This window comes from Pseudochaenichthys georgianus, chromosome 18 (genome assembly GCF_902827115.2).
Source record: "Pseudochaenichthys georgianus chromosome 18, fPseGeo1.2, whole genome shotgun sequence".
Lineage (NCBI taxonomy): Eukaryota > Metazoa > Chordata > Actinopteri > Perciformes > Channichthyidae > Pseudochaenichthys > Pseudochaenichthys georgianus.
Window position 1 is genome coordinate 7,414,593 of NC_047520.1, and position 25,222 is coordinate 7,439,814.

The 25,222-nt window shown below is 39.5% G+C and overlaps 2 protein-coding genes across 2 annotated transcripts; both read right to left on the reverse strand.

The window, feature by feature from the left end:
- Window positions 1–4,600: 4,600 nt before the first annotated feature.
- Window positions 4,601–15,677, reverse strand: LOC117463512 (zinc-binding protein A33-like). The gene is made up of 5 exons (XM_034105773.2): window positions 15,561–15,677; window positions 13,000–13,106; window positions 9,018–9,277; window positions 5,968–7,426; window positions 4,601–4,961 (listed from the first exon to the last, which is right to left on the reverse strand). Exons 4-5 carry the CDS (start codon window positions 7,127–7,129, stop codon window positions 4,918–4,920), a joined length of 1,206 nt encoding a protein of 401 aa, XP_033961664.2. The 5' UTR covers window positions 7,130–7,426; window positions 9,018–9,277; window positions 13,000–13,106; window positions 15,561–15,677; the 3' UTR covers window positions 4,601–4,917.
- LOC117463510 (zinc-binding protein A33-like) lies at window positions 13,176–15,567 on the reverse strand. Its single transcript, XM_034105771.2, has one exon. The coding sequence runs from the start codon at window positions 15,524–15,526 to the stop codon at window positions 14,096–14,098; it is 1,431 nt and encodes a 476-aa protein (XP_033961662.1). The 5' UTR covers window positions 15,527–15,567; the 3' UTR covers window positions 13,176–14,095.
- Window positions 15,678–25,222: the final 9,545 nt, after the last annotated feature.

The window sequence follows — 25,222 nt, forward strand, 5'->3', positions numbered from 1 at the left end:
TTTCTCCTTCCTTCACGGTCTAATAGTTGTGTGGATTTAGAGGACAGTCAGCAATAATGAAGTCACATGATCTATCCGCTAGGGAGGGCGGGACCTTAAAGGAGACAGGTGGAGACTGAGATAACCAATGGAGGAGCTGAACACCAAGGTGAGACTGCAAAAGGCCGGGGAGGGCGGGACCTTAGAGAATGAGACAGTGGAAACTAAAGATGAACCCTCTCCATGTTGAATTGTTAGGAGCCAGAGCTGTTGTTCAGTTTCCATTTGTTTATCGTGTTTTATATCGTCAATAAAAGTCAAAGTGGCTCAAATATGTTCAATTCATTTTGTGAATACTTGCTTCAAGAGCATGAGAGCAAACTTCATTGTATGTTGAACATTTATCTCAGTTAATGTAGAAATCATAATCCTGATAGTCTACAAGTCTATCAACTCGAGTGTATGTGTTTTTCTTCCAGACACGTTTTTCACTCTCATTTATTCATGTGATCATATCTTCAACCATCTCCGTGGTATCCAGGATCACACCACATGAGTTCATTTCAACACTTTTTGGATTTCCTTTTAGAGACAAACCCTGCTAAATAAATAATGATCTAGTTGTTTTTTAAAACAACAACGCATGTTCAGGTTAATGTCTTACATATATTTAGAATGTATAAATAGTAAAACGTTTTAAAAACAGGATTTTCAGGATCAGAAAGTTAAATGTATTTAGCCTCAAAATTCTTTAAAGAAAATACAGATTTCTCATTATCTTAGTTTAATTGATTAACCTCCATCCAGCCGAAAATCATATTGTTTATTTCAATTAAAATCTGTTGATGTAGTTAAAAGAAACATAAAGATATGTTCAGCACTCAGCAACTCACAGTCTCTCCACTTCTCTTCTTTATTCTCTCCAAGTGTGTGTTTCCCAGCAGAGATCTCACCTCCTCTGATGGCGTCTTCAACAATCTCTAAATCTTCTTTGGTGTCCTGTCTCTGGTTTTCTCTCACCTCCGTCACAGGATGAATGATCAACAGCAGGAATGCAGTAATGTCATGTATTCACCAGCAGATGGAGTCAGGATGTCTTTCAGAGGGAAACGCTCTTTGGTTTCAGTTCGGGACGATGACTTTGTCCAGGTATCTGTTGAAGACAAACACAAGAGGTTAAATACATTCTCTTTTGTTTAAAGCTCATCTTTCTTGGTGTTTTATATCGTCAAAATCTAAAAGCTCATCAAATGCATTCAAGAAGGAAATGGTTGTTGTATTTGAGTCGAAGTAGAGTGGAACATATCAACAGGCTGTTCAGTCAAACCAGTTTGACATCATTTTCTTTCAGCCGCTGTCACGTGAGTTTCCTTCAACTTTTATCCTGCCTCACATCTTCCTGTTCCTTTCAAATAAAATGTACTGATATTGTTGAAGAAATACATTATTAATAAACACAACTTATTATTAAAGATATCAAGAAATAAAACAGATGTGTCCTTATATTATAAAGGTATCCATTCATCATGATCTAACATATCCTTGAAATCATAGATGTATCATCTTGCTTTATTCCTGGATGAACATGATGTTTAAATAACTCATGTATTTAACATTAGGAACAAACATGGAGACACTTTTCAACCTGACGCCAACTCACCTCACCTGATGTGACCTTATGCAGTTATTTGAAGTGACAGAGGAAACTAGCAGTCACTCTCACACTCTGCCCTCTGGTGGATGATTCGTGAAGAGCAGCTTAAACAGACCAACAGCTCCAACCGTCTTTAACCTCCTCTCACATTGAACTACTTTAACAGTGAACTCTTTTGCATCAGCAGCAGAACATCAGCAGGAAACATGAAACCCTCCGGATGAAACCTGTCTCCACTGAACCTCCTCCTTGCTTTATGGTTCCAGCTTCACTTCAGGAGGATCCAGGTGAGACCGCTGACACCGGCTGCTCCGCTCTCCTGGGTCAAACCACTGGGTCAACATGAAGATCTTCACCCAGCAGCTCCACTCCAGAGGTCACAACATCCCAGAGATCCAGACCTAAACCAGCTGCTACATCAACGCAGAGTCCCATCACTACAATCGCCCTCCACCGTGTTACATACTGAAGATAAAAGCATGGACAAGTTTTTCCAAATCCTGCTGTGACATTAGTCTTTTAATCCTAGATGATGTTCTTTAGGTGATAGTAGGCTGGTTTAGTAACTGTTTTAATGTGACTGTTGAAACTCAGGTCAGAGTCCATGACTACACCTAGATTTCTGGCTTTATCTGTTGGTTTGAACATTGCAGACTGAAGCTCAGCGCTAACTTTTATACGTTCTGCCTTGGCTCCAAAAACCATTACCTCAGTTTTATCTTTGTTTAATTGGAGAAAGTTCTGACACATCCAGTCATTGATTTGTTCAATGCACTTACTTAGTGTTGAATTGGAGCATAGTTTCCTGGTGAAATTGTTACGTACATTTGCGTGTCATCTGCATAGCTATGGTAACTTATTTAGTAGTTTTTCATTATCTGAGCCAGTTGTAGCATGTAGATGTTAAAGAGAAGAGGCCCCAAGATGGAGCCTTGAGGTACCCCACATGTCATATTTTTCAACTCAGATGTGTATTTACCTATAGAAACAAAGTCTTTCCTGTCCTTTAAGTAGGATTCAAACCAATTCAGAACTATTTCCGAAAGTCCCACCCAGTTTTCTAGTCGGTCTAGTAATATGTTGTGGTCAACAGTGTCAAACGCAGACAGATGTAGACAGGGCAAGCAATACACTTCTTAATCTAAAGAGGCAAGACAGCCATATGATCACTGTCTCTGATTTGAACCTGAAGACTTTCTATCTCCCCGTCATGGCAGAGGACACTGGGCCAGTCTTTCTGTATCTCCTCTCAGCTGTGGGCCCACACTTCTTCACGTCTACGTCACGTGACTATGTTTTGGAGAGAACAATCTGACACAGGGAGAGATATGTAAACCAGGCGTACTTAAATGTGTCCTAACATAAAGAGATTATGATCAGAACATGTAAAGACTCTAATGTTTGAATATACTTGTATGTTTATAGTGATGAATAAAGGAATTAGATGAACAATTATTTTTACACTGAGGAGATAGCAGAGCTTGAGTGGTCACATCAGAAGGTCACCAGCACACTTCAAGAGGGAGTTCCCATCTTCAGCCTTCCTCGGACGTTTGACCAGGAGGGCGACCTGTTCAGGATGAGAGGGGAAAGCCTAATTGGCTCATTAAACAGAGACTACTTCCTGGAGGCGGTGCTTCAAGAGAACGTGCAGGAGCTGACACTGATTTGTATTTTAACAGTAAATGTTTGAGGTGTAAAGTGTTTGTCATGAGGAAAGACAAACTGCACTCATACAGATACTTATGTTGCCCTGTAAGTAGGTTTGTAGCAGCTGAGTTGTTCTCTAACTCCGGTTAACAAAGGAAGGAATGAGATAACAGAAAAATGAAAGATTGTCTGACATTTTGTTTTTCATAATTCTGTTTTAATAAGTTGTTCAACCAGGTTTCATGATAGCAGCTCAAAACAACAGTTGGACTGTGAAGAGCTGAAAGACTCGTGTTTAAGATATAATGCAATCTGAAGAATGTGTTTGAGAGGATTTGACCACTTTGTGCCTGATGAAGCCACAACGAGAGCCACGGCAGAGATTAATTTCTTAGGTTCCATGGACATACTGTATGTCTGTCAAGCAGGATGGTGTTTCTGTGAAGGATATGTATTACAATAAAAATGGCTATTGATCAACCTGTGCATGAAACAATAATATTCATGTGAATAAGTGAAATAAATGACATGTTCAGTCAGTGTTCAAAATGATCCAGCTGTTAAACGCATCTTTGTCTTCATCTTGTGGTGTTTACGGGAAGTGAAAGGTGACCATGCAATCACATATTATGATGTGGAGCACATTTTGCACATTTGTACATGTTCTCCTTGAAGACTGTAGGTTACACAATGAATACATGTTATAGTGAAAGTATACATCTTGAGTGAAGACTCTCCTACAGAGAAAATCATTCAGACAGTCAGTAAACTGCGTATAAACCCTCAGTATGTCCTCTTCAATGAGGCTGTTTTATTACACCTTAAATAACACAGCTGATCAACAACTGGATCATTTGGGTTTGAAGTAAATGAAGACAAATTATCAAAGTGATTAACCCTTATGTTGTGTTCGGGTCTCCCGTGACCCGTTTCAAGTTAGAATTATATAATAACCACGCTCTAGTTTTTTTTATCGCAACAAGGCTTCATGATATCCTCCACAGCAGATATAGAAACACTACAAAACTGATTTCGACCATTTTTGGCAAGTCTGAAGGTCTCTAAAAATAAAAAAGTGTATAATTTGGTGTTGGGGTCTGGGGAGACCCAGCAGAATTGTTTTGGGAGACTCTGGGTCAAATTTGGCCGAATCAAGATTCATCTTTGACTTTAGACACCCCTCCCCCCTTCATCAACTGTAACAATAATTGTTCGCAACATGCACCTGGTCTCCCCTCCCTCTGCCCCCCTCCCCCCACGGGAACTCCACCTTTCTCAAAGAAAGTCTGTGTGTTTTGGACTGAGATAAATCATGGGTCAAAATGGACCCGCGACCACCATGAACGGTAACAGCTTTCGAACACAACACGAGGCTTAAAGATGTATTTTGCAGGAAATGATTGTAATGCATCACTCTTTTTAGTTTTGAAGCTACTTTGTATTTGTTATGATGCTGCAGTGGAGTTGTATAATGTGAATGTGACTCCTGACAGTTTCTAAGAGAGAATGAAAACAACTCCATCAAATCAAACACGTTGCGCAGCTCCAGTATGCCATGCTTTACCCCTCACATGTTTTCTGCTGAGTGTCCTTCATCAGGGTGGGAGCTTCTTTGTTTACAGCAGGTTCATCCGTCACATGACTTCACACAAGGAAGCAGATTTCATGAGTTTGGCATCTATGAATGTAAAGGGTAAAACAGATGTTTGAAGGGATGCAATGCAACAAATAAGAAGAGATTAGATCATTAAGATATTCAGATTATTTATTTTTTATTGTAAAGGTTTGTTGAACAATTGTCTTTCATCATTTATAGTCTCTGTAATTTGTCACATGGCTATTTGACAGATGTACCAAAGAAACAGAAATCAAGCTTATAGACACATTTCTGAATTAAACAGCTGCTTATTTAATCACAAGATATCTGAAGCAGCTTTACAAATACACTTATTGTACAGCTTTAATTACCTTTAGGTTGATATTTTTTTTTTACATTTCTAATTGACACAAATGTTATTGTTCATATATACAGTACGGAAAAACTCAATTTCAATGACTTCTGGGAGTAAAACAACATATCTACAAATAATTCATCAAAAGTCCTACAACTATCTTACATTGTTATATGATCTTATCCTGCTATTAAAATGATGTTTGACTAGAAACAAGATGTTAATGAAAGGAGAATTGACAGCTTTGATTTGTTAGTCGTGTTGATTTCATGCAGTTTCAGCAAAACATACATTTATCAATTTCTTAAAAGCAAAGAATTCACAAAAAAACATAACCAAATATTTCCAGGACATCCATTTAAAAAACAAACAGAAAATCAATTCATTTATTTAAAGATTGTTGATAACAAATGAAAACATTCATCTTTCATGCTTCAATATATTTAAAAATGATTTTCAGATTTGTTTAAATGTCAGTGAGTTAAATGAAGATTATAAACACATATAAAAAAGTAAAACAAAATATTAAAATAAACAATCTATTTGTCTTGTTACACTGAGACTTTGAGTATAACGTGTACAACTGAACATTAAGACATTTAATGGACTACAATTAAATTCTGATTATCATCTGTTGATTCTTTTCTTGATTGTTCCAAAGAGATGTAGACGGAGAGTGAAGTCAGAATAAAGTCTGAACCAACGCTCCTGAGCATCACAGAGGAATCTCACTTTGACAGACTTTGATATCAGCAGTTTTAGCATCACCAGCTGCTCCAATACCGAACCATGGGAAGAGTTTCTCAGTGAAAGTGTCTCTGTGAGTGCAGATGGGAGTCATGTCTTCAGGGTCGTAGAAGGACACCTCCCCCCTGTCATAGTCCAGCTGGACTCTGATCCTCTGGAGATTCTTCTCCACTCTGACAGTCTCACCAGCACCATTAGTGTATTTTCCACTGCCATGCCATAAACACCAGATTCCATATTTTGGTGAGGCATTTGTCTCTCCCTTCCTGTCAGCTGACTCTTTAGTGTAACCTATATTCCAGTGAGGATGATCTCCCACCTCCACCTCCCAGCTGTGTCTCCCTGAGCTGAAGCCCTCAGAGCCCAGAACATTAGGATACTCAGTGAATCTCTCTGGATTATCAGGAAGCTGCTGATCTGTGTCTCCTTGTCTCACACTGGTCAGATCATCAGACAGAGAGAGACGGCTGTATGCAGTGTTTGGGTCCAGAAGGACAGGACTGAAGTGGACCTGGTCCTTCATCTTCTCCCAGACTCTGAAGGACAGGTTGCCCAGGTGTTTGGCCACATCTGTCAGCGCTCCTGGGAGCAGCTGTGGGTCTGCCAGCGAGCTCTGGACTCTGGCTCTGCTCCGAGTGGCTTTATAGCTGCTGAGGAAGGGCCCGTTGTGTTTCTGCAGCTCTTCTTCAACAGCAGAGATACTGTGTGACAGAGAGGAGATGTGCTCCTGAATGCTCTTCATCTCTCTGCTGATCGTCTTCCCTTTCTGCTCCTCTTCCTCCCTCAGAGCTGCCAGTCTGGACTCCTCTTCCTCTTTCAGGAACTGATGGAGCTTGATGAACTCTGCTCTGATCTGCCTCTCTGTGGACAGCAGCTGCTTCTCGGACACTTGAATCACTTCCTTGTATGTTGTCTCCACTCCTTTGTATTTGTCCCTCTTGTCCTGCAGAGACTCTAAGTCAGATTTCAGCAGGTCCTTCAGATCACTGACTGCTTGCTCTACAGGAACCACCTCGTGACTCCGGTGGAGAGAAAACTCACAGACAGGACACACAGCTCTCTCTTCATCCTTACAGAACAATCTAGGCTCTTCTGGATGTTTACTACACACCACCTTCACCTTCTTCTTCTCTTCTTTCTCAGCCATTTGGTATTAAAGTTATTTCTAGAGCAGGACTCACCAACTTCTCTTCTTTATTCTCTCCAAGTGTGTGTTTCCCAGCAGAGATCTCACCTCCTCTGATGGCGTCTTCAACAATCTCTAAATCTTCTTTGGCGTCCTCCTTTATGCAGTCTCTGGTTTTCTCTCACCTCCGTCACAGGATGAATGATCAACAGCAGGAATGCAGTAATGTCATGTATTCACCAGCAGATGGAGTCAGGATGTCTTTCAGAGGGAAACGCTCTTTGGTTTCAGTTCGGGACGATGACTTTGTCCAGGTATCTGTTGAAGACAAACACAAGAGGTTAAATACATTCTCTTTTGTTTAAAGCTCATCTTTCTTGGTGTTTTATATCGTCAAAATCTAAAAGCTCATCAAATGCATTCAAGAAGGAAATGGTTGTTGTATTTTAGTCGAAGTAGGGTGGAACATATCAACAGGCTGTTCAGTCAAACCAGTTTGACATCATTTTCTTTCAACCTGTCACGTGAGTTTCCTTCAACTTTTATCCTGCCTCACGTCTTCCTGTTCCTCCCTTCCCCCAAAGATGATTCACTTACAAAACTCACTTATGCATGCACACCTTTTCAACTACATTGTATTTGATACATTCAAGAATACCAAGTAAGGGACAGCACGTGGCCGGGCACCAGGCATCACATATTCATATACAAAGCTTACAAAATCCAATTTACATTAAGCTAACACTAAATGCACTCAACAAAATCTGCATTTCTGAATGCGCTGATAAATGATTAGAAATACAAAAACTCACTTTGTTATATCTTCATTCCAATGGAAGGAGAATCGATGGCAGTGAGAGACAAATATAGCATTTATTGAACATTAAAGCATTTAAACATGTCACAGTAAAAGCACAAAATCCAAATATGAACGTGAAATGAGAATAATATGTCCTTTTTAAAAAGTACAATAAAGAGTCGAGCTTTTTCAACAATTTAAACTGAAATAATTGTAATAATATGATTAGTAAATTAAGATGGGCCTTGTGCTTTCTCCTTCCTTCACGGTCTATAGTTGTGTGGATTTAGAGGACAGTCATCATAATGAAGTCACATGATCTATCCGCTAGGGAGGGCGGGACCTTAAAGGAGACAGGTGGAGACTGAGATAACCAATGGGAGGAGCTGAACACCAAGTGAGACTGCGAAGGCCGGGGAGGGCGGGACCTTAGATGAGACAGGTGGAAACTAAAGATGAACCCTCTCCATGTGAATTGTTAGGAACCAGAGCTGTTGTTCAGTTTCCATTTGTTTATCGTGTTTTATCGGTCAATAAAAGTCAAAGTGGCTCAAATATGTTCAATTCATTTTGTGAATACTTCTTCAAAGCATGAGAGCAAACTTCATTGTATGTTGAACATTTATCTCAGTTAATGTAGAAATCATAATCCTGATAGTCTAAAGTCTATCAACTCGAGTGTATGTGTTTTTCTTCCAGACACGTTTTCACTCTCATTTATTCATGTGATCATATCTTCACCCTCTCCGTGGTATCCAGGATCACACCACATGAGTTCATTTCAACACTTTTTGGATTTCCTTTTAGAGACAAACCCCTGCTAAATAAATAATGATCTAGTTGTTTTTTTAAACAACAACGCATGTTCGGTTAATGTCTTACATATATTTAGAATGTATAAATAGTAAAAGGTTTTAAAAACAGGATTTTCAGGATCAGAAAGTTAAATGTATTTAGCTTCAAATTCTTTAAAGAAAATACAGATTTCTCATTATCTTAGTTTAATTGATTAACCTCCATCCTGCCGCAAATCATATTGTTTATTTCAATTAAAATCTGTTGATGTAGTTAAAAGAAACATAAAGATATGTTCAGCACTCAGCAACTCACAGTCTCTCCACTTCTCTTCTTTATTCTCTCCAAGTGTGTGTTTCCCAGCAGAGATCTCACCTCCTCTGATGGCGTCTTCAACAATCTCTAAATCTTCTTTGGTGTCCTGTCTCTGGTTTTCTCTCACCTCCGTCACAGGATGAATGATCAACAGCAGGAATGCAGTAATGTCATGTATTCACCAGCAGATGGAGTCAGGATGTCTTTCAGAGGGAAACGCTCTTTGGTTTCAGTTCGGGACGATGACTTTGTCCAGGTATCTGTTGAAGACAAACACAAGAGGTTAAATACATTCTCTTTTGTTTAAAGCTCATCTTTCTTGGTGTTTTATATCGTCAAAATCTAAAAGCTCATCAAATGCATTCAAGAAGGAAATGGTTGTTGTATTTGAGTCGAAGTAGAGTGGAACATATCAACAGGCTGTTCAGTCAAACCAGTTTGACATCATTTTCTTTCAGCCGCTGTCACGTGAGTTTCCTTCAACTTTTATCCTGCCTCACATCTTCCTGTTCCTTTCAAATAAAATGTACTGATATTGTTGAAGAAATACATTATTAATAAACACAACTTATTATTAAAGATATCAAGAAATAAAACAGATGTGTCCTTATATTATAAAGGTATCCATTCATCATGATCTAACATATCCTTGAAATCATAGATGTATCATCTTGCTTTATTCCTGGATGACATGATGTTTAAATAACTCATGTATTTAACATTAGGAACAAACATAGAGACACTTTTCAACCTGACGCCAACTCACCTCACCTGATGTGACCTTATGCAGTTATTTGAAGTGACAGAGGAAACTAGCAGTCACTCTCACACTCTGCCCTCTGGTGGATGATTCATGAAGAGCAGCTTAAACAGACCAACAGCTCCAACCGTCTTTAACCTCCTCTCACATTGAACTACTTTAACAGTGAACTCTTTTGCATCAGCAGCAGAACATCAGCAGGAAACATGAAACCCTCCGGATGAAACCTGTCTCCACTGAACCTCCTCCTTGCTTTATGGTTCCAGCTTCACTTCAGGAGGATCCAGGTGAGACCGCTGACACCGGCTGCTCCGCTCTCCTGGGTCAAACCACTGGGTCAACATGAAGATCTTCACCCAGCAGCTCCACTCCAGAGGTCACAACATCCCAGAGATCCAGACCTAAACCAGCTGCTACATCAATGCAGAGTCCCATCACTACAATCGCCCTCCACCGTGTTACATACTGAAGATAAAAGCATGGACAAGTTTTTCCAAATCCTGCTGTGACATTAGTCTTTTAATCCTAGATGATGTTCTTTAGGTGATAGTAGGCTGGTTTAGTAACTGTTTTAAAGTGACTGTTGAAAATCAGGTCAGAGTCCATGACTATATCTAGATTTCTGGCTTTATCTGTTGTTTTGAACATTGCAGACTGAAGCTCAGCGCTAACTTTTATACGTTCTGCCTTGGCTCCAAAAACCATTACCTCAGTTTTATCTTTGTTTAATTGGAGAAAGTTCTGACACATCCAGTCATTGATTTGTTCAATGCACTTACTTAGTGTTTGAATTGGAGCATAGTTTCCTGGTGAAATTGTTACGTACATTTGCGTGTCATCTGCATAGCTATGGTAACTTATTTAGTAGTTTTTCATTATCTGAGCCAGTGGTAGCATTTAGATGTTAAAGAGAAGAGGCCCCAAGATGGAGCCTTGAGGTACCCCACATGTCATATTTTTCAACTCAGATGTGTATGTACCTATAGAAACAAAGTCTTTCCTGTCCTTTAAGTAGGATTCAAACCAATTCAGAACTATTTCCGAAAGTCCCACCCAGTTTTCTAGTCGGTCTAGTAATATGTTGTGGTCAACAGTGTCAAACGCAGACAGATGTAGACAGGGCAAGCAATACACTTCTTAATCTAAAGAGGCAAGACATCCGTATGATCACTGTCTCTGATTTGAACCTGAAGACTTTCTATCTCCCCGTCATGGCAGAGGACACTGGGCCAGTCTTTCTGTATCTCCTCTCAGCTGTGGGCCCACACTTCTTCACGTCTACGTCACGTGACTATGTTTTGGAGAGAACAATCTGACACAGGGAGAGATATGTAAACCAGGCGTACTTAAATGTGTCCTAACATAAAGAGATTATGATCAGAACATGTAAAGACTCTAATGTTTGAATATACTTGTATGTTTATAGTGATGAATAAAGGAATTAGATGAACAATTATTTTTACACTGAGGAGATAGCAGAGCTTGAGTGGTCACATCAGAAGGTCACCAGCACACTTCAAGAGGGAGTTCCCATCTTCAGCCTTCCTCGGACGTTTGACCAGGAGGGCGACCTGTTCAGGATGAGAGGGGAAATCCTGATTGGCTCATTAAACAAAGACTACTTCCTGGAGGCGGTGCTTCAAGAGAACGTGCAGGAGCAGACACTGATTTGTATTTTAACAGTAAATGTTTGAGGTGTAAAGTGTTTGGCATCAGGAAAGACAAACTGCACTCATACAGATACTTATGTTGCCCTGTAAGTAGGTTTGTAGCAGCTGAGTTGTTCTCTAACTCCGGTTAACAAAGGAAGGAATGAGATAACAGAAAAATGAAAGATTGTCTGACATTTTGTTTTTCATAATTCTGTTTTAATAAGTTGTTCAACCAGGTTTCATGATAGCAGCTCAAAACAACAGTTGGACTGTGAAGAGCTGAAAGACTCGTGTTTAAGATATAATGCAATCTGAAGAATGTGTTTCAGAGGATTTGACCACTTTGTGCCTGATGAAGCCACAACGAGAGCCACGGCAGAGATTAATTTCTTAGGTTCCATGGACATACTGTATGTCTGTCAAGCAGGATGGTGTTTCTGTGAAGGATATGTATTACAATAAAAATGGCTATTGATCAACCTGTGCATGAAACAATAATATTCATGTGAATAAGTGAAATAAATGACATGTTCAGTCAGTGTTCAAAATGATCCAGCTGTTAAACGCATCTTTGTCTTCATCTTGTGGTGTTTACGGGAAGTGAGACGTGACCATGCAATCACATATTATGATGTGGAGCACATTTTGCACATTTGTACATGTTCTCCTTGAAGACTGTAGGTTACACAATGAATACATGTTATAGTGAAAGTATACATCTTGAGTGAAGACTCTCCTACAGAGAAAATCATTCAGACAGTCAGTAAACTGCGTATAAACCCTCAGTATGTCCTCTTCAATGAGGCTGTTTTATTACACCTTAAATAACACAGCTGATCAACAACTGGATCATTTGGGTTTGAAGTAAATGAAGACAAATTATCAAAGTGATTAACCCTTATGTTGTGTTCGGGTCTCCCGTGACCCGTTTCAAGTTAGAATTATATAATAACCACGCTCTAGTTTTTTTTATCGCAACAAGGCTTCATGATATCCTCCACAGCAGATATAGAAACACTACAAAACTGATTTCGACAATTTTTGGCAAGTCTGAAGGTCTCTAAAAAAAAAAAAGTGTATAATTTGGTGTTGGGGTCTGGGGAGACCCAGCAGAATTGTTTTGGGAGACTCTGGGTCAAATTTGGCCGAATCAAGATTCATCTTTGACTTTAGACGCCCCTCCCCCCTTCATCAACTGTAACAATAATTGTTCGCAACATGCACCTGGTCTCCCCTCCCTCTGCCCCCCTCCCCCCACGGGAACTCCACCTTTCTCAAAGAAAGTCTGTGTGTTTTGGACTGAGATAAATCATGGGTCAAAATGGACCCGCGACCACCATGAACGGTAACAGCTTTCGAACACAACACGAGGCTTAAAGATGTATTTTGCAGGAAATGATTGTAATGCATCACTCTTTTTAGTTTTGAAGCTACTTTGTATTTGTTATGATGCTGCAGTGGAGTTGTATAATGTGAATGTGACTCCTGACAGTTTCTAAGAGAGAATGAAAACAACTCCATCAAATCAAACACGTTGCGCAGCTCCAGTATGCCATGCTTTACCCCTCACATGTTTTCTGCTGAGTGTCCTTCATCAGGGTGGGAGCTTCTTTGTTTACAGCAGGTTCATCCGTCACATGACTTCACACAAGGAAGCAGATTTCATGAGTTTGGCATCTATGAATGTAAAGGGTAAAACAGATGTTTGAAGGGATGCAATGCAACAAATAAGAAGAGATTAGATCATTAAGATATTCAGATTATTTATTTTTTATTGTAAAGGGTTGTTGAACAATTGTCTTTCATCATTTATAGTCTCTGTAATTTGTCACATGGCTATTTGACAGAAGTACCAAAGAAACAGAAATCAAGCTTATAGACACATTTCTGAATTAAACAGCTGCTTATTTAATCACAAGATATCTGAAGCAGCTTTACAAATACTACACTTAATTGTACAGCTTTAATTACCTTTAGGTTGATATTTTTTGTTTACATTTTCAATTGACACAAATGTTATTGTTCATATATACAGTACGGAAAAACTCAATTTCAAAGACTCCTGGGAGTAAAACAACATATCTACAAATAATTCATCAAAAGTCCTACAACTATCTTACATTGTTATATGATCTTATCCTGCTATTAAAATGATGTTTGACTAGAAACAAGATGTTAATGAAAGGAGAATTGACAGCTTTGATTTGTTAGTCGTGTTGATTTCATGCAGTTTCAGCAAAACATACATTTATCAATTTCTTAAAAGCAAAGAATTCACAAAAAGACATAACCAAACATTTCCAGGACATCCATTTAAAAAACAAACAGAAAATCAATTCATTTATTTAAAGATTGTTGATAACAAATGAAAACATTCATCTTTCATGCTTCAATATATTTAAAAATGATTTTCAGATTGTTTTAAATGTCAGTGAGTTAAATGAAGATTATAAACACATATAAAAAAGTAAAACAAAATATTAAAATAAACAATCTATTTGTCTTGTTACACTGAGACTTTGAGTATAACGTGTACAACTGAACATTAAGACATTTAATGGACTACAATTAAATTCTGATTATCATCTGTTGATTCTTTTCTTGATTGTTCCAAAGAGATGTAGACGGAGAGTGAAGTCAGAATAAAGTCTGAACGCTCCTGAGCATCACAGAGGAATCTCACTTTGACAGACTTTGATATCAGCAGTTTTAGCATCAGCAGCTTCTCCAATACTGAAACATGGGAAGAGTTTCTCAGTGAAAGTGTCTCTGTGAGTGCAGATGGGAGTCATGTCTTCAGGGTCGTAGAAGGACACCTCCCCCCTGTCATAGTCCAGCTGGACTCTGATCCTCTGGAGATTCTTCTTCACTCTGACAGTCTCACCAGCACCATTAGTGTATTTTCCACTGCTATGTTCTAAACACCAGATTCCATATTCTGGTGAGGCACCTGGTATCTCTCCCTTCCTGTCAACTGACTCTTTAGTGTAACCTATATTCCAGTCAGGATGATCTCCCACCTCCACCTCCCAGCTGTGTCTCCCTGAGCTGAAGCCCTCAGAGCCCAGAACATTAGCATACTTAGTGCATCTCTCTGGATTATCAGGAAGCTGCTGATCTGTGTCTCCACATCTCACACTGGTCAGATCATCAGACAGATAGAGCCAGCTGTATGCAGTGTTTGGGTCCAGAAGGACAGGACTGAAGTGGACCTGGTCCTTCATCTTCTCCCAGACTCTGAAGGACAGGTTGCCCAGGTGTTTGGCCACATCTGTCAGCGCTCCTGGGAGCAGCTGTGGGTCTGCCAGCGAGCTCTGGACTCTGGCTCTGCTCCGAGTGGCTTTATAACTGCTGAGGAAGGGCCCGTTGTGTTTCTGCAGCTCTTCTTCAACAGCAGAGATACTGTGTGACAGAGAGGAGATGTGCTCCTGAATGCTCTTCATCTCTCTGCTGATCGTCTTCCCTTTCTGCTCCTCTTCCTCCCTCAGAGCTGCCAGTCTGGACTCCTCTTCCTCTTTCAGGAACTGGTGGAGCTTGATGAACTCTGCTCTGATCTGCCTCTCTGTGGACAGCAGCTGCTTCTCTGACACTTGAATCACTTCCTTGTATGTTGTCTCCACTCCTTTGTATTTGTCCCTCTTGTCCTGCAGAGACTCTAAGTCAGATTTCAGCAGGTCCTTCAGCTCACTGACTGCTTGCTCTACAGGAACCACCTCGTGACCCTGGTGGAGAGAAAACTCGCAGACAGGACACACAGCTCTCTCTTCATCCATACAGAACAATCTAGGCTCTTCTGGATGTTTACTACACACCACCTCCACCTTCTTCTTCTCTCCTTTCTCTGTCTCAGATGATCCCGCTTTCTGTCTCTCAGCAAAGGAGTCAGACAGCTCCTTCAGTGCAAAGTTCCCCACGGGATCTTTGGAGGACTTTCGTTTACAAATGGGACAGTTTGTATTCTTACTTAGTTCCCAGAATGTCTGCAGGCAGCTCGAACAGAAGCTGTGGTTACAGCCCAGAGACACGGGATCTCTGAAAGTCTCTGAACACACATGGCAGCTCAGGAAACTTTCAACAAGAGCGATTTTCTCAGCCATTTGGTATTAAAGTTACTTCTAGAGCAGGACTCACCAACTGACAGTCTCTCCACTTCTCCCCAAATATACTCCAAACGTGTGTCTCCGAGCAGAAATCTCGCACCCTGTAATGGCGTCTCAGCTGTTCAACAATGTCAAAATCCACTTTCGTTTTCTCTGACCTCCGTCACAGGGTGAATTATCAACATCAGGAAATGCTGCTATGTCATTTATTCACCAGCAGATGGAGTCAGGATGTCTTTCAGAGGGAAATGTCCTTTGGTATTCAGTTCAGGACAGTGACTTTGTCCAGGTATCTGTTCAAGAAAAACACATAAGATGTAATACGTTGAAAAATATATATATAAAAGTTTGAAGTGGACAGTTTGTGTTCTTACTTTGTTCCCAGAATGTCTGCAGGCAGCTCAAACAGAAGCTGTGGTTGCTACACTTAATTATACAGCTATAATTACCTTTAGGTTGACATATTCAATTGACACAAACGTTATTGTTCATATATACGGTTGCAACCCAGTCTCACGGCATTTCGTGTTCACCAACACGATTTTTAATCTATTGATTCATGTTCACCATCACGATTTGCCCCTTTTTTTCGTGTTGCACAGCACGATTTTAAAAGCAATGTATTTCTACTGGTAACGTGTTTCGTGCCTGCAGGCTGCAGCACGTCTTTTTCTCCGGTCGTGGAAGACCGGAAACTGTGTGGTTCATAAAAACATGTTCTTACTCAATATCAAGCCACAATTATTGCTTTTATTTTAAATCGTATAATTTCGGACTTTTGTTGCCGTCTGTGAGGAAAATAAATGGGGCTCAGAGCCTCAGGATACTGAAATCTGTATTTTTAAATATTTGTTTCCTTCTAATATGTTATTCTTTTCAAAATAACACACTGTTATTTACTCACCAATAACACACAATTATCCTTGCTTTTATTTATTGGTTTAATTCCATAATCTCGGGCTTTTTTGGTGTCCGTCAGGAACTGAATTTCAAAATAAAAATAACCGGAAACAGACGTAGGCCTATAAGGGACATTTCGAGCATCATTGCGATTGTCAACATTTCTGAGTTTAGGATGGCCGAAGACACTACACTACCCATAATCCCCAGCTATCTCGTTTAGGACTACAGTTCCAGTAAGGTTACGCATAGCGTCAAACAGCTGTGTGAAATGGAACGAAACCACGCCAGACTATCCAAAACTGGAATTGAACACCCCTCCAGAACTACACATGCTGGCTATTGTGTTTCGCAAAATGTTCTATGGGACGTCTCTACTGAACGTTTTCGTTTTTCCCACAATTAGAAGTTGCCATTATTAAACACATTGGTGTTATCAAATGTAAAACATATAATTAATAAATGGGTGAAAATCACTTGTGTCCATAATGCGCAGCATTATATTAATGCCGTATACCCACATGACAGCTCATTGCTACTTTGTAATTCTACTCCACTACAATTCAGAGGTTAACCTGGTATTTTTACTCCACTGCATTTATTTGAGTTACTTTGCAGATTCTGATTAATTATGTGAAATATAAACAACCCTTAAATCAGACTTTAGTTACACCTGAGTAAAATGCAGGTAAGGTCATTGTCAAGTGCCAACAATCAGGAGAGATATTTGATAGTTGGTGCTTGAGAAGACTAAACATGTATCTGCAATTGACATGAATGGAAACAAGAAATAAAGTATATTCATTACTCGTTATTCTCTACTAATAGTTCATTAAAGACTGTATATTATGGCTATTTTGCACATCCCTTTCAAGATTTTCAAAGGTTTATTGACATATCATACACAACTACGGTGTAGTTATGCAATGAATGAAAAACTTGGGTGACAGGTTCCTCAACAGTGCATTACAAGATATCTATCAATATGTGTGTACCTCCACCATTAAACTGTCATATTCTGCACATTTCTTATTCTATCTATATTAGGGGTGTAACGGTTCACAGAAGTCACGGTTCGGTTCGTACCTCGGTTTGGGGGTCACGGTTCGGTACGGTTCGGTACAACAAGAAAAAGCAAAAAAAAGTCCCAAATGCATAATTCCAGGTTTGTTCTAATTTATTTTTGAACAGTAGTGCAAGTTTCAGTTTTAAAAATAAGGAACTCTGACATTTTGAATAATTAACTGTATTAAACAGTTAAAAACAAACCACAAACAGTACCACAAACACTCAGAAGGCCATATTATCTTAATAACATAATGGCTGATGTCAAACAAAAAGGTTTCATCAAGCTGTAAAACTAAAAAGAATGTCTTGAAAATATTACATCATAAATAATAAGCCAAAAGCTTCCGTTATTTAATTTGGTCTCTCGGCTCTCATGTCTATTGGCTTCTTAAAAACAGCGGGGATCAGCTGTTGAACTGCTGTTGTCTTTTGCTGTGCTCCGGTGATTGGCAAATCTGGGTGATGCCTTCTGATATGATTTAGCATGTTTGGCGTGTGTTCCCATTAGCATACCGCACCGCTATCGAACAACGCCGACACACCATCCTCGTCCGATCCACCACTCGCACACTTCATCGTTGTTGTAGTCCACAGGGAACCCGAAATGTTCCCACACAGCTGATTTAAAAGAAGCCGGTGGGTTCTAGCTCCTGTGTGTTATCTGAAATCGCCATACTAACTTTTCTTCTTCTTGTATTTTGTTCGTTTTGTTGTGTTTTGTTCTTGTTCTTCATTTGTTGTTTAAGGGCGGCTGGCAAACAGCTTTTAGGCGCAATACCGCCCCCTGGATTATATATAGTGTAGTGGATACTGCACTGAATGACAGACTTTTTTCCCACTCGTAAAAAAAAAACGGCGTATTCGCCGTGTGACTGCATGTGCCGAACCGTGACGTCCGAACCGTGACGGTACGGGACGAATACGGATACCGTTACACCCCTAATCTATATACATAAGAGTATAATCCATATGTATAATATCAGTTAAAATAAGTGCTTCAACATAGTTAACATTGCAGGAAAGCAATATATTAGACGTTAATTACTTTGTCAGGCTTAATATTTAATGTTTAAATAAAGGTTAATCCGTTTTTCTGTTTTGCACCTCCTCCTATTAATATTTGTGTACATCCTGCACTAAACTGTTTTATTGTAGAGATCACTTACAGTATCTTCTTGATTTTTTATATTCTATATTTATACTTTCCCCCTATGAAAGTATGTACTCTTAATATTTTTGTAATCAAATATAACACATAAAAACAATAATTCAATAACGTGCTTTAACCACTAGGAGGTGCACACAAGGTACACACAGCCATAATAACTTTGTATTATTAGTGTGTATGTACAACATCTGAAGATGTATAGTTTTATGCATGCTTTCACATCATTTTACAGCATATTGCTATACTATTTCAGACTCAGTATTTACATTCTTACATTCAAAGAAAATCAGTAATATCTTTAAAAACTACAGTCCTTTTCTATCAGCTGTGCACCGTTATAGTGTAAATATAACCTATCTATGAATTAGATCAAATGTAAAAGTCAGCCGAATTAGTGTTGATACTGCAAGGAGATGTATTGTGTGAAGAGAAATTGAAGATGTTGTTTAATTGTTGATATATTTATGATCCACGTCAAGTATTCAGTTTCGGCGCCATTTCTTCCAGTTTTTCCAAAGGTCTTCTCATCAGGGCTCTCTAAATAAAGAACTACGGCAGATCTGTAATATGTAATGCAGACGAACCGTGTATTACAATGCCGTTATGTGATGACTTTCAAAGAGAAAAGCAAGAGCACTCGGAATTAAGTATTATTTTATACTTTTAAAATGTTTTCCGGATTTCATATAATATAAACACCAAATCCCAGCATGCATTGCGGCTAACACATCCAATCAGCGAGCTTAAAACCATAGCTGAGGATCTTGGGTAATCGCTCGAAATGCCTACGTCTGTTTCCGGTTATATTTATTTTGAAATTCAGTTCCTGACGGACGCCAAAAAAGCCCGAGATTATGGAATTAAACCAATAAATAAAAGCAAGGATAATTGTGTGTTATTGGTGAGTAAATAACAGTGTGTTATTTTGAAAAGAATAACAAATTAGAAGGAAAAAATATTTAAAAAATACAGATTTCAGTATCCTGAGGCTCTGAGCCCCATTTATTTTCCTCACAGACGACAACAAAAGTCCGAAATTATACGTTTTAAAATAAAAGTAATAACTGTGGCTTGATATTGAGTAAGAACATGTTTTTATGAACCACACAGCTTCCGGTCTTCCACGACCCGACCGGAGAAAAAGACGTGCTGCAGCCTGCAGGCACGAAACACATTACCAGTAGAAATACATGGCTTTTAAAATCGTGCTGTGCAACACGAAAGAAAGGGGCAAATCGTGATGGTGAACACGAATCAATAGATTAAAAATCGTGTTGGTGAACACGAAATGCCGTGACGGAAAAACTACATTTCAATGACTCCTGGGAGTAAAACAACAATAATTCATCAAAAGTCCTACAACTATCTTACATTGTTATATGATCTTATCCTGCTATAACAATGATGTTTGACTAGAAACAAGATGTTAATGAAAGGAGAATTGACAGCTTTTATTTGTTAGTTGTGTTGATTTCATGCAGTTTCAGCAAAACATACAACATTTATCAATTTCTTAAAAAGCAAATAATTCACACAAAAAAACCTAATCAAACATTTCCACGACATCCATTAAAAAGAAAAACAGAAAATCTATTTATTTATTTAAAGATTTTGGATAACAAATGAAAACATTAATCTTTCATGCCTCATTATATTTAAAAAATGATTTTCAGATTCAAAATATAAACAATAACAATAAACAATCTATTTGTTTTGTTACACTGAGACTTTGAGTATAACGTGTACAACTCTGTAATTAAAACATGATCACATTTTATGAACATTAAGACATTTAATATTCTGATTATCATCTGTTGTTTTTTATCTTGATTGTTCCAAAGAGATGTAGATGGACAGTGAAGTCAGAATAAAGTCTGAACCAACGCTCCTGAGCATCACAGAGGAATCTCACTTTGACAGATATGAAGTCTGCCCAGATAATCAGCCAGGCCAGGTTGAACTGCTTCTAAAGTATAAATAACATTAAGTTTATGACTGCAGTTCAAACTACCGAACAGATTACAGTAGTTTCAGATAACAGCCACAAAAGCATGCAGACAGGACTACAGAGGATGTTATGAAATCATGAAATACTTAATGACTTGGAAACATGAAGCTCAGCGCAAGTTCAACCAGGAAGACCTTCTTTACTCATTCATTTCCTATGTCCATGTTACTACTCCCTCTCCTCTCAATAAGTGATCAGGGGCGTCACTCCCCAGCTTAACCAATCACTTCGCTCTATTCTCACAAGCCTATCACAGCGCTCCGCTAACCCTTTTGAATCTGCTCTCCCCTCTGACAGCTGTCATTTCAGGTGACTCGACACAACCCTCCTCCACCCCTTTTCACCTCCTGTCCCTCTGAATCCACGGCCAAGCTAAGCCCCTCCCCTTCAGACCGACCCAACTCTCCATTCACCACCACCAGGGTCAAGCTAAGCCCCTCCCCTTCAGACTGACCCCAACTACCCACTCACCACCACCAGGGTCAAGCTAAGCCCCTCCCCTTCAGACCGAACCCAACTATCCATTCACCACCACCAGGGTCAAGCTAAGCCCCTCCCCTTCAGACCGACCTCAACTACCCAAGTAGTAGTAATGATACCCCTTTCGTCAAATTAGTATGCATGAAAAAGTGACAGATGGACACGCCCCCAATTATGCAAATGAGCTAAGTCCGTCTCCCATTGGCCAATGAGCTAAGTCCCGCCTCCCATGTCCCGCCTCCCATTCTTTGATGTGTGTGTTATCAGATTGGCGTGAAAGGCCCCCGGCGTAGTTCTTTGATGTATTGATTAAGATAGTCTCTAGGGGTTAAGGTATTTGACCCCTGACCCTGAGAGTTGAATAATTATCCTGCAATCAGACAGGAATGAAAAGCCCCAGGCAGTCCCTTTGTTGTATAGTTCTTTGATGTATTGATTAAGATAGTCTCTTGGGGTTAAGGTATTTGACCCTTGTCCCTGAGAGTGGAGTAATTAGCCTGCAATCAGATATGAATGAAATGCCCCAGGCAGTCCCTTTGTTGTATAGTTCTTTGATGTATTGATTAAGATAGTCTCTTTGACCCCTGCCCCTCAGACCCCTTTGTTGTCTAATCTAATTAGCCTTTGATGTTTGCCCTTTGATGTGATGTGTTATAACAGGCAGGTGTCATTTCACATTGGTGAAAGCCTTTGATGTTAATCTCTGTATAAATGCCTACCCTTCCAGCCTCCCCCCTCTGCGCCGCCCCTCCTGAGGCTATGGCCAGTGTATAGAGATATGCTCAATACTAAATAAAAAAAAGACTCTCCACTCACCTAGTCACTTTTCAAAAAAGAAACATGGCCGAGAGACGTCACGAATTGGGTTTAATTAGCCTGTGCGACAACTTGCTGCCAACCGTCTGAAGAGCCAGTCAAGAAACGAATGCAGCATTTGGGCCGGGTTCAGAGTACAGCCAAAAGATCTGTGCGCAAACTTATCTCGCGCCCTCTTTTTGGTCATGGGCGCGTTCATGTGTGTTGGAGGAGGGGCTCTGTAAGGAAGTCTGAAGGAAGGGGCAGATTTCCCCCCGGTTTGACTGCAAAAGACACACACACACACACACACACACACACACACACACCCACACACACACACACACACACACACACACACACACACACACACACACACACACACACACACACACACACGTTGGAGCTGGCCTTTTGATGTAGGGTAGAGATAAGCTTTGGAATGTAGGTGGATTTAGGACACTATCTGTGAGATGAGAAGGAAGAGGGACGGGGGAGGAAAATTCAAAGGATGAAGAAGCAGAAAACAGCCATTATTTTTCACTTGTTTTGTAAAACGGACAGCTTCAAGAAAGATGACACCGTGTTTATGCAGACATGCAAAATATCTGAAGCCCTATAAAAAAAAGTTACAAGTATATTGTGTTGAAAATATCTCAAAAGGTCGTAATATCGTATAATGTATTAGTTGTATGTTGTATTTTGTTAGAAATCACTATGTAGTTTTTCAAAATATAATGGAAAAAAGGAGAGAAAGACAAAAAACAAAATATCACAGTATGTCGAAAAATATGAAAAAAGTAATGTTATGTTTAAAATAACATGAAAGAAATCAAAGTAACGCCTCTAAAAAACATATATTTAGAAAAGTAATGTTAGTCATGTAAAGTTATCAAGACTGCTGTGTTTCATCGAAACAGTGTTAAATTCACAAACTTGCCTTTTAGAGAGACATAAAGAAAACAAATTCCTTACAAATTAATAAATATTTTAGCCGGTTAAAAAGGTTTGCATCCATTAAAGTGTAACTAAAAGTATCTTAGTAACACAAGAAAAGAGAATACAGCATTGATGTCAACAAAACTGGATTGCTCCAATGAAATAATAAATAAATAATTTCAAAAAAGTGCTTTTAAAGAAAATGTATTCAGATAAAGTATTTTATTTTCAAAAATGTTTTAAGGTTTTTGCATACATAAAAAGTGTATCTTACAGTTCCTTTGTGAGAGAATTACACACAAATCTGCAGAGTGTCACTAAAAAGTTTTACACAGTGACTGACATTCTGTATGGGGGGTTCACACCTGAGCTGCTGCAGGGGGTGAGTATGTTTGGCTCTCGGGGGATGGTGTGTTAAGAGTCAGAATCCTAACGAAATCTACGGACACAAAGTCTACTTCATTATCTACTTTTCAGCTTTTGAATACAAAAGTGTACATGCTTGACGAAATCTACTAAAACAAAGTACTTTCATGGTAGTGGTCAGCTTTTATACACAATAGTGTATCTTTCAGTAACTTTCTCAGAGAATTAAAGCATACATCTGTCAAATGTTCAAAACAGCCTTGTTTCACTGACATAGCCTCAAAATCACAAATTGCCATTAAAGGGGAAAGGAAACACCAATTACAGTTATAATATTCCGGTAGTTTATTCATTTTACAATGGATATTGATCGTAATATTTATTGTATATGATATTACTCGCCAAAAGAAAATTAATTATCCGCCAGCCGGGTGGGGAATTCCGGGACCAGGCCGCCGCCATTAGGGGAGTCCCAAATGGTGACGTCACTGGCTGTGTTTTTGCTCCACCGGAAGTCAACACAACGTAGCAGATATGGCAGCGATGGAGGAATTTTGCAATGAGATCGACGTTTTGAACGATGAATTTCACTATTCGTCGGGAGATGACATTGATGTGGAAGCATCTACAGTTACCAGGCATCCCATGGCCTATGCTTATGAACCGATTCGGTCGAATAGAGTGGCATACGATCCGGAATAAAAAAATTAAAAAAACACAATGCTAACAGTGAGCCTCTGAATTAGCCCCGAGCGAAAATGCTAACCTATTACTGCACCGAAAATCACTCCTAGCTCCCTTATTACTTATCCTAGCCGCACATCCAACACATCGTTTATGATCGCAAGGAGACACAGAATCTAACGGTGCCCACCTCAACACTGGAAGATACAAACTCGCGAGGTTATCCACAAAAACGTACATCAAAACAAGTGGCGCTAGGTACTAACATATGCCAGGCTAACGGCTTACCTTCCTCATTGTCTGGTCTAAACTGGTCTTCAATGGCATTACAACGATAAAAACGATGATGTAGTTAATCCATAGGTTAATATCCAATGGGGCTGTGTCCCCTTTGAAATGTTCTGATAATCTATAAGCAATACAACTGCAATTCCGTTATCTGCTGTCCGCTCTGTGCTCCGTGCGCTCTGGGTCCTGCAATACCATCCATCAATAGCAATACTAGCCTTTTTAGGGCTGTTTTCGACAGATGAGCGTGTGTATGCCAGTTTAATTAGTTGAGCTATAGAACACCCCCAATTCTCTATTGTACGTCATAATAACTACCATTTAGTTTGGACGCGATTGCGTTAATTAATAAGGTCACACTGTGTCAGTAAATACATGTGTGAGCTAGTAATCTGGTAGTGCTGCAATATTTACCTCTCTCTCGGCAGCTGAAGCAACTCGTTTGGTGGCTCGAACTTCACGTTTGTTGACACTGTCATTGTCTTGCGCGGCCGACGTGCTGGGACGGTCGGTGTTCCCGACTGCATACGTTGAGAAATCGAATATTGTGGGAACAGATCCTGGCTTCAAATCCAATGTTTTGTATTGAACCAGGCATCCAGACTGGACTTTGAGCAGCTTCTCATCCTTTAGTGGCAGCCTATGGAAATGTACTTCTTCCTTCTTTGTGTAAAATCCATTTGTGCAGCCTGGGGCAATACAATAAACTCCTGACGACGACCGTTTTCTTGTAATGTAAACTACTGGTGCATTGCACGCCATGTTGTTTGTTATTGAGCTTTGGCCCAGGAAGCCAGTCAGTGACGTCACTGGAAAAGTCCCGGAGCAATGGAAGCGCCCATGGTCATTAGGCACGTATTTCAAAAAGTAAATTCGCGTATCTCGATCGTTTACATTGGAAATAGACTAGATAAATACATTTCCTAATGGTAATATTGTCGCATGGAAAGCAGTTTGAAAAGTGTTTCCATTTCCCTTTAAGAGTCAGATGCTTGAC

Bases quoted from the DNA above. Each gene is read 5' to 3' on its own strand.
- LOC117463512 (XM_034105773.2), bottom strand. From the start codon at position 7,129: ATGGCTGAGAAAGAAGAGAAGAAGAAGGTGAAGGTGGTGTGTAGTAAA. The intron at 4,962-5,967 runs GTGAGATTCCTC...TTACATTCATAG, and splicing joins TGATATCAAAGTCTGTCAAA to ATGCCAAACTCATGAAATCT.
- LOC117463510 (XM_034105771.2), bottom strand. From the start codon at position 15,526: ATGGCTGAGAAAATCGCTCTTGTTGAAAGTTTCCTGAGCTGCCATGTG.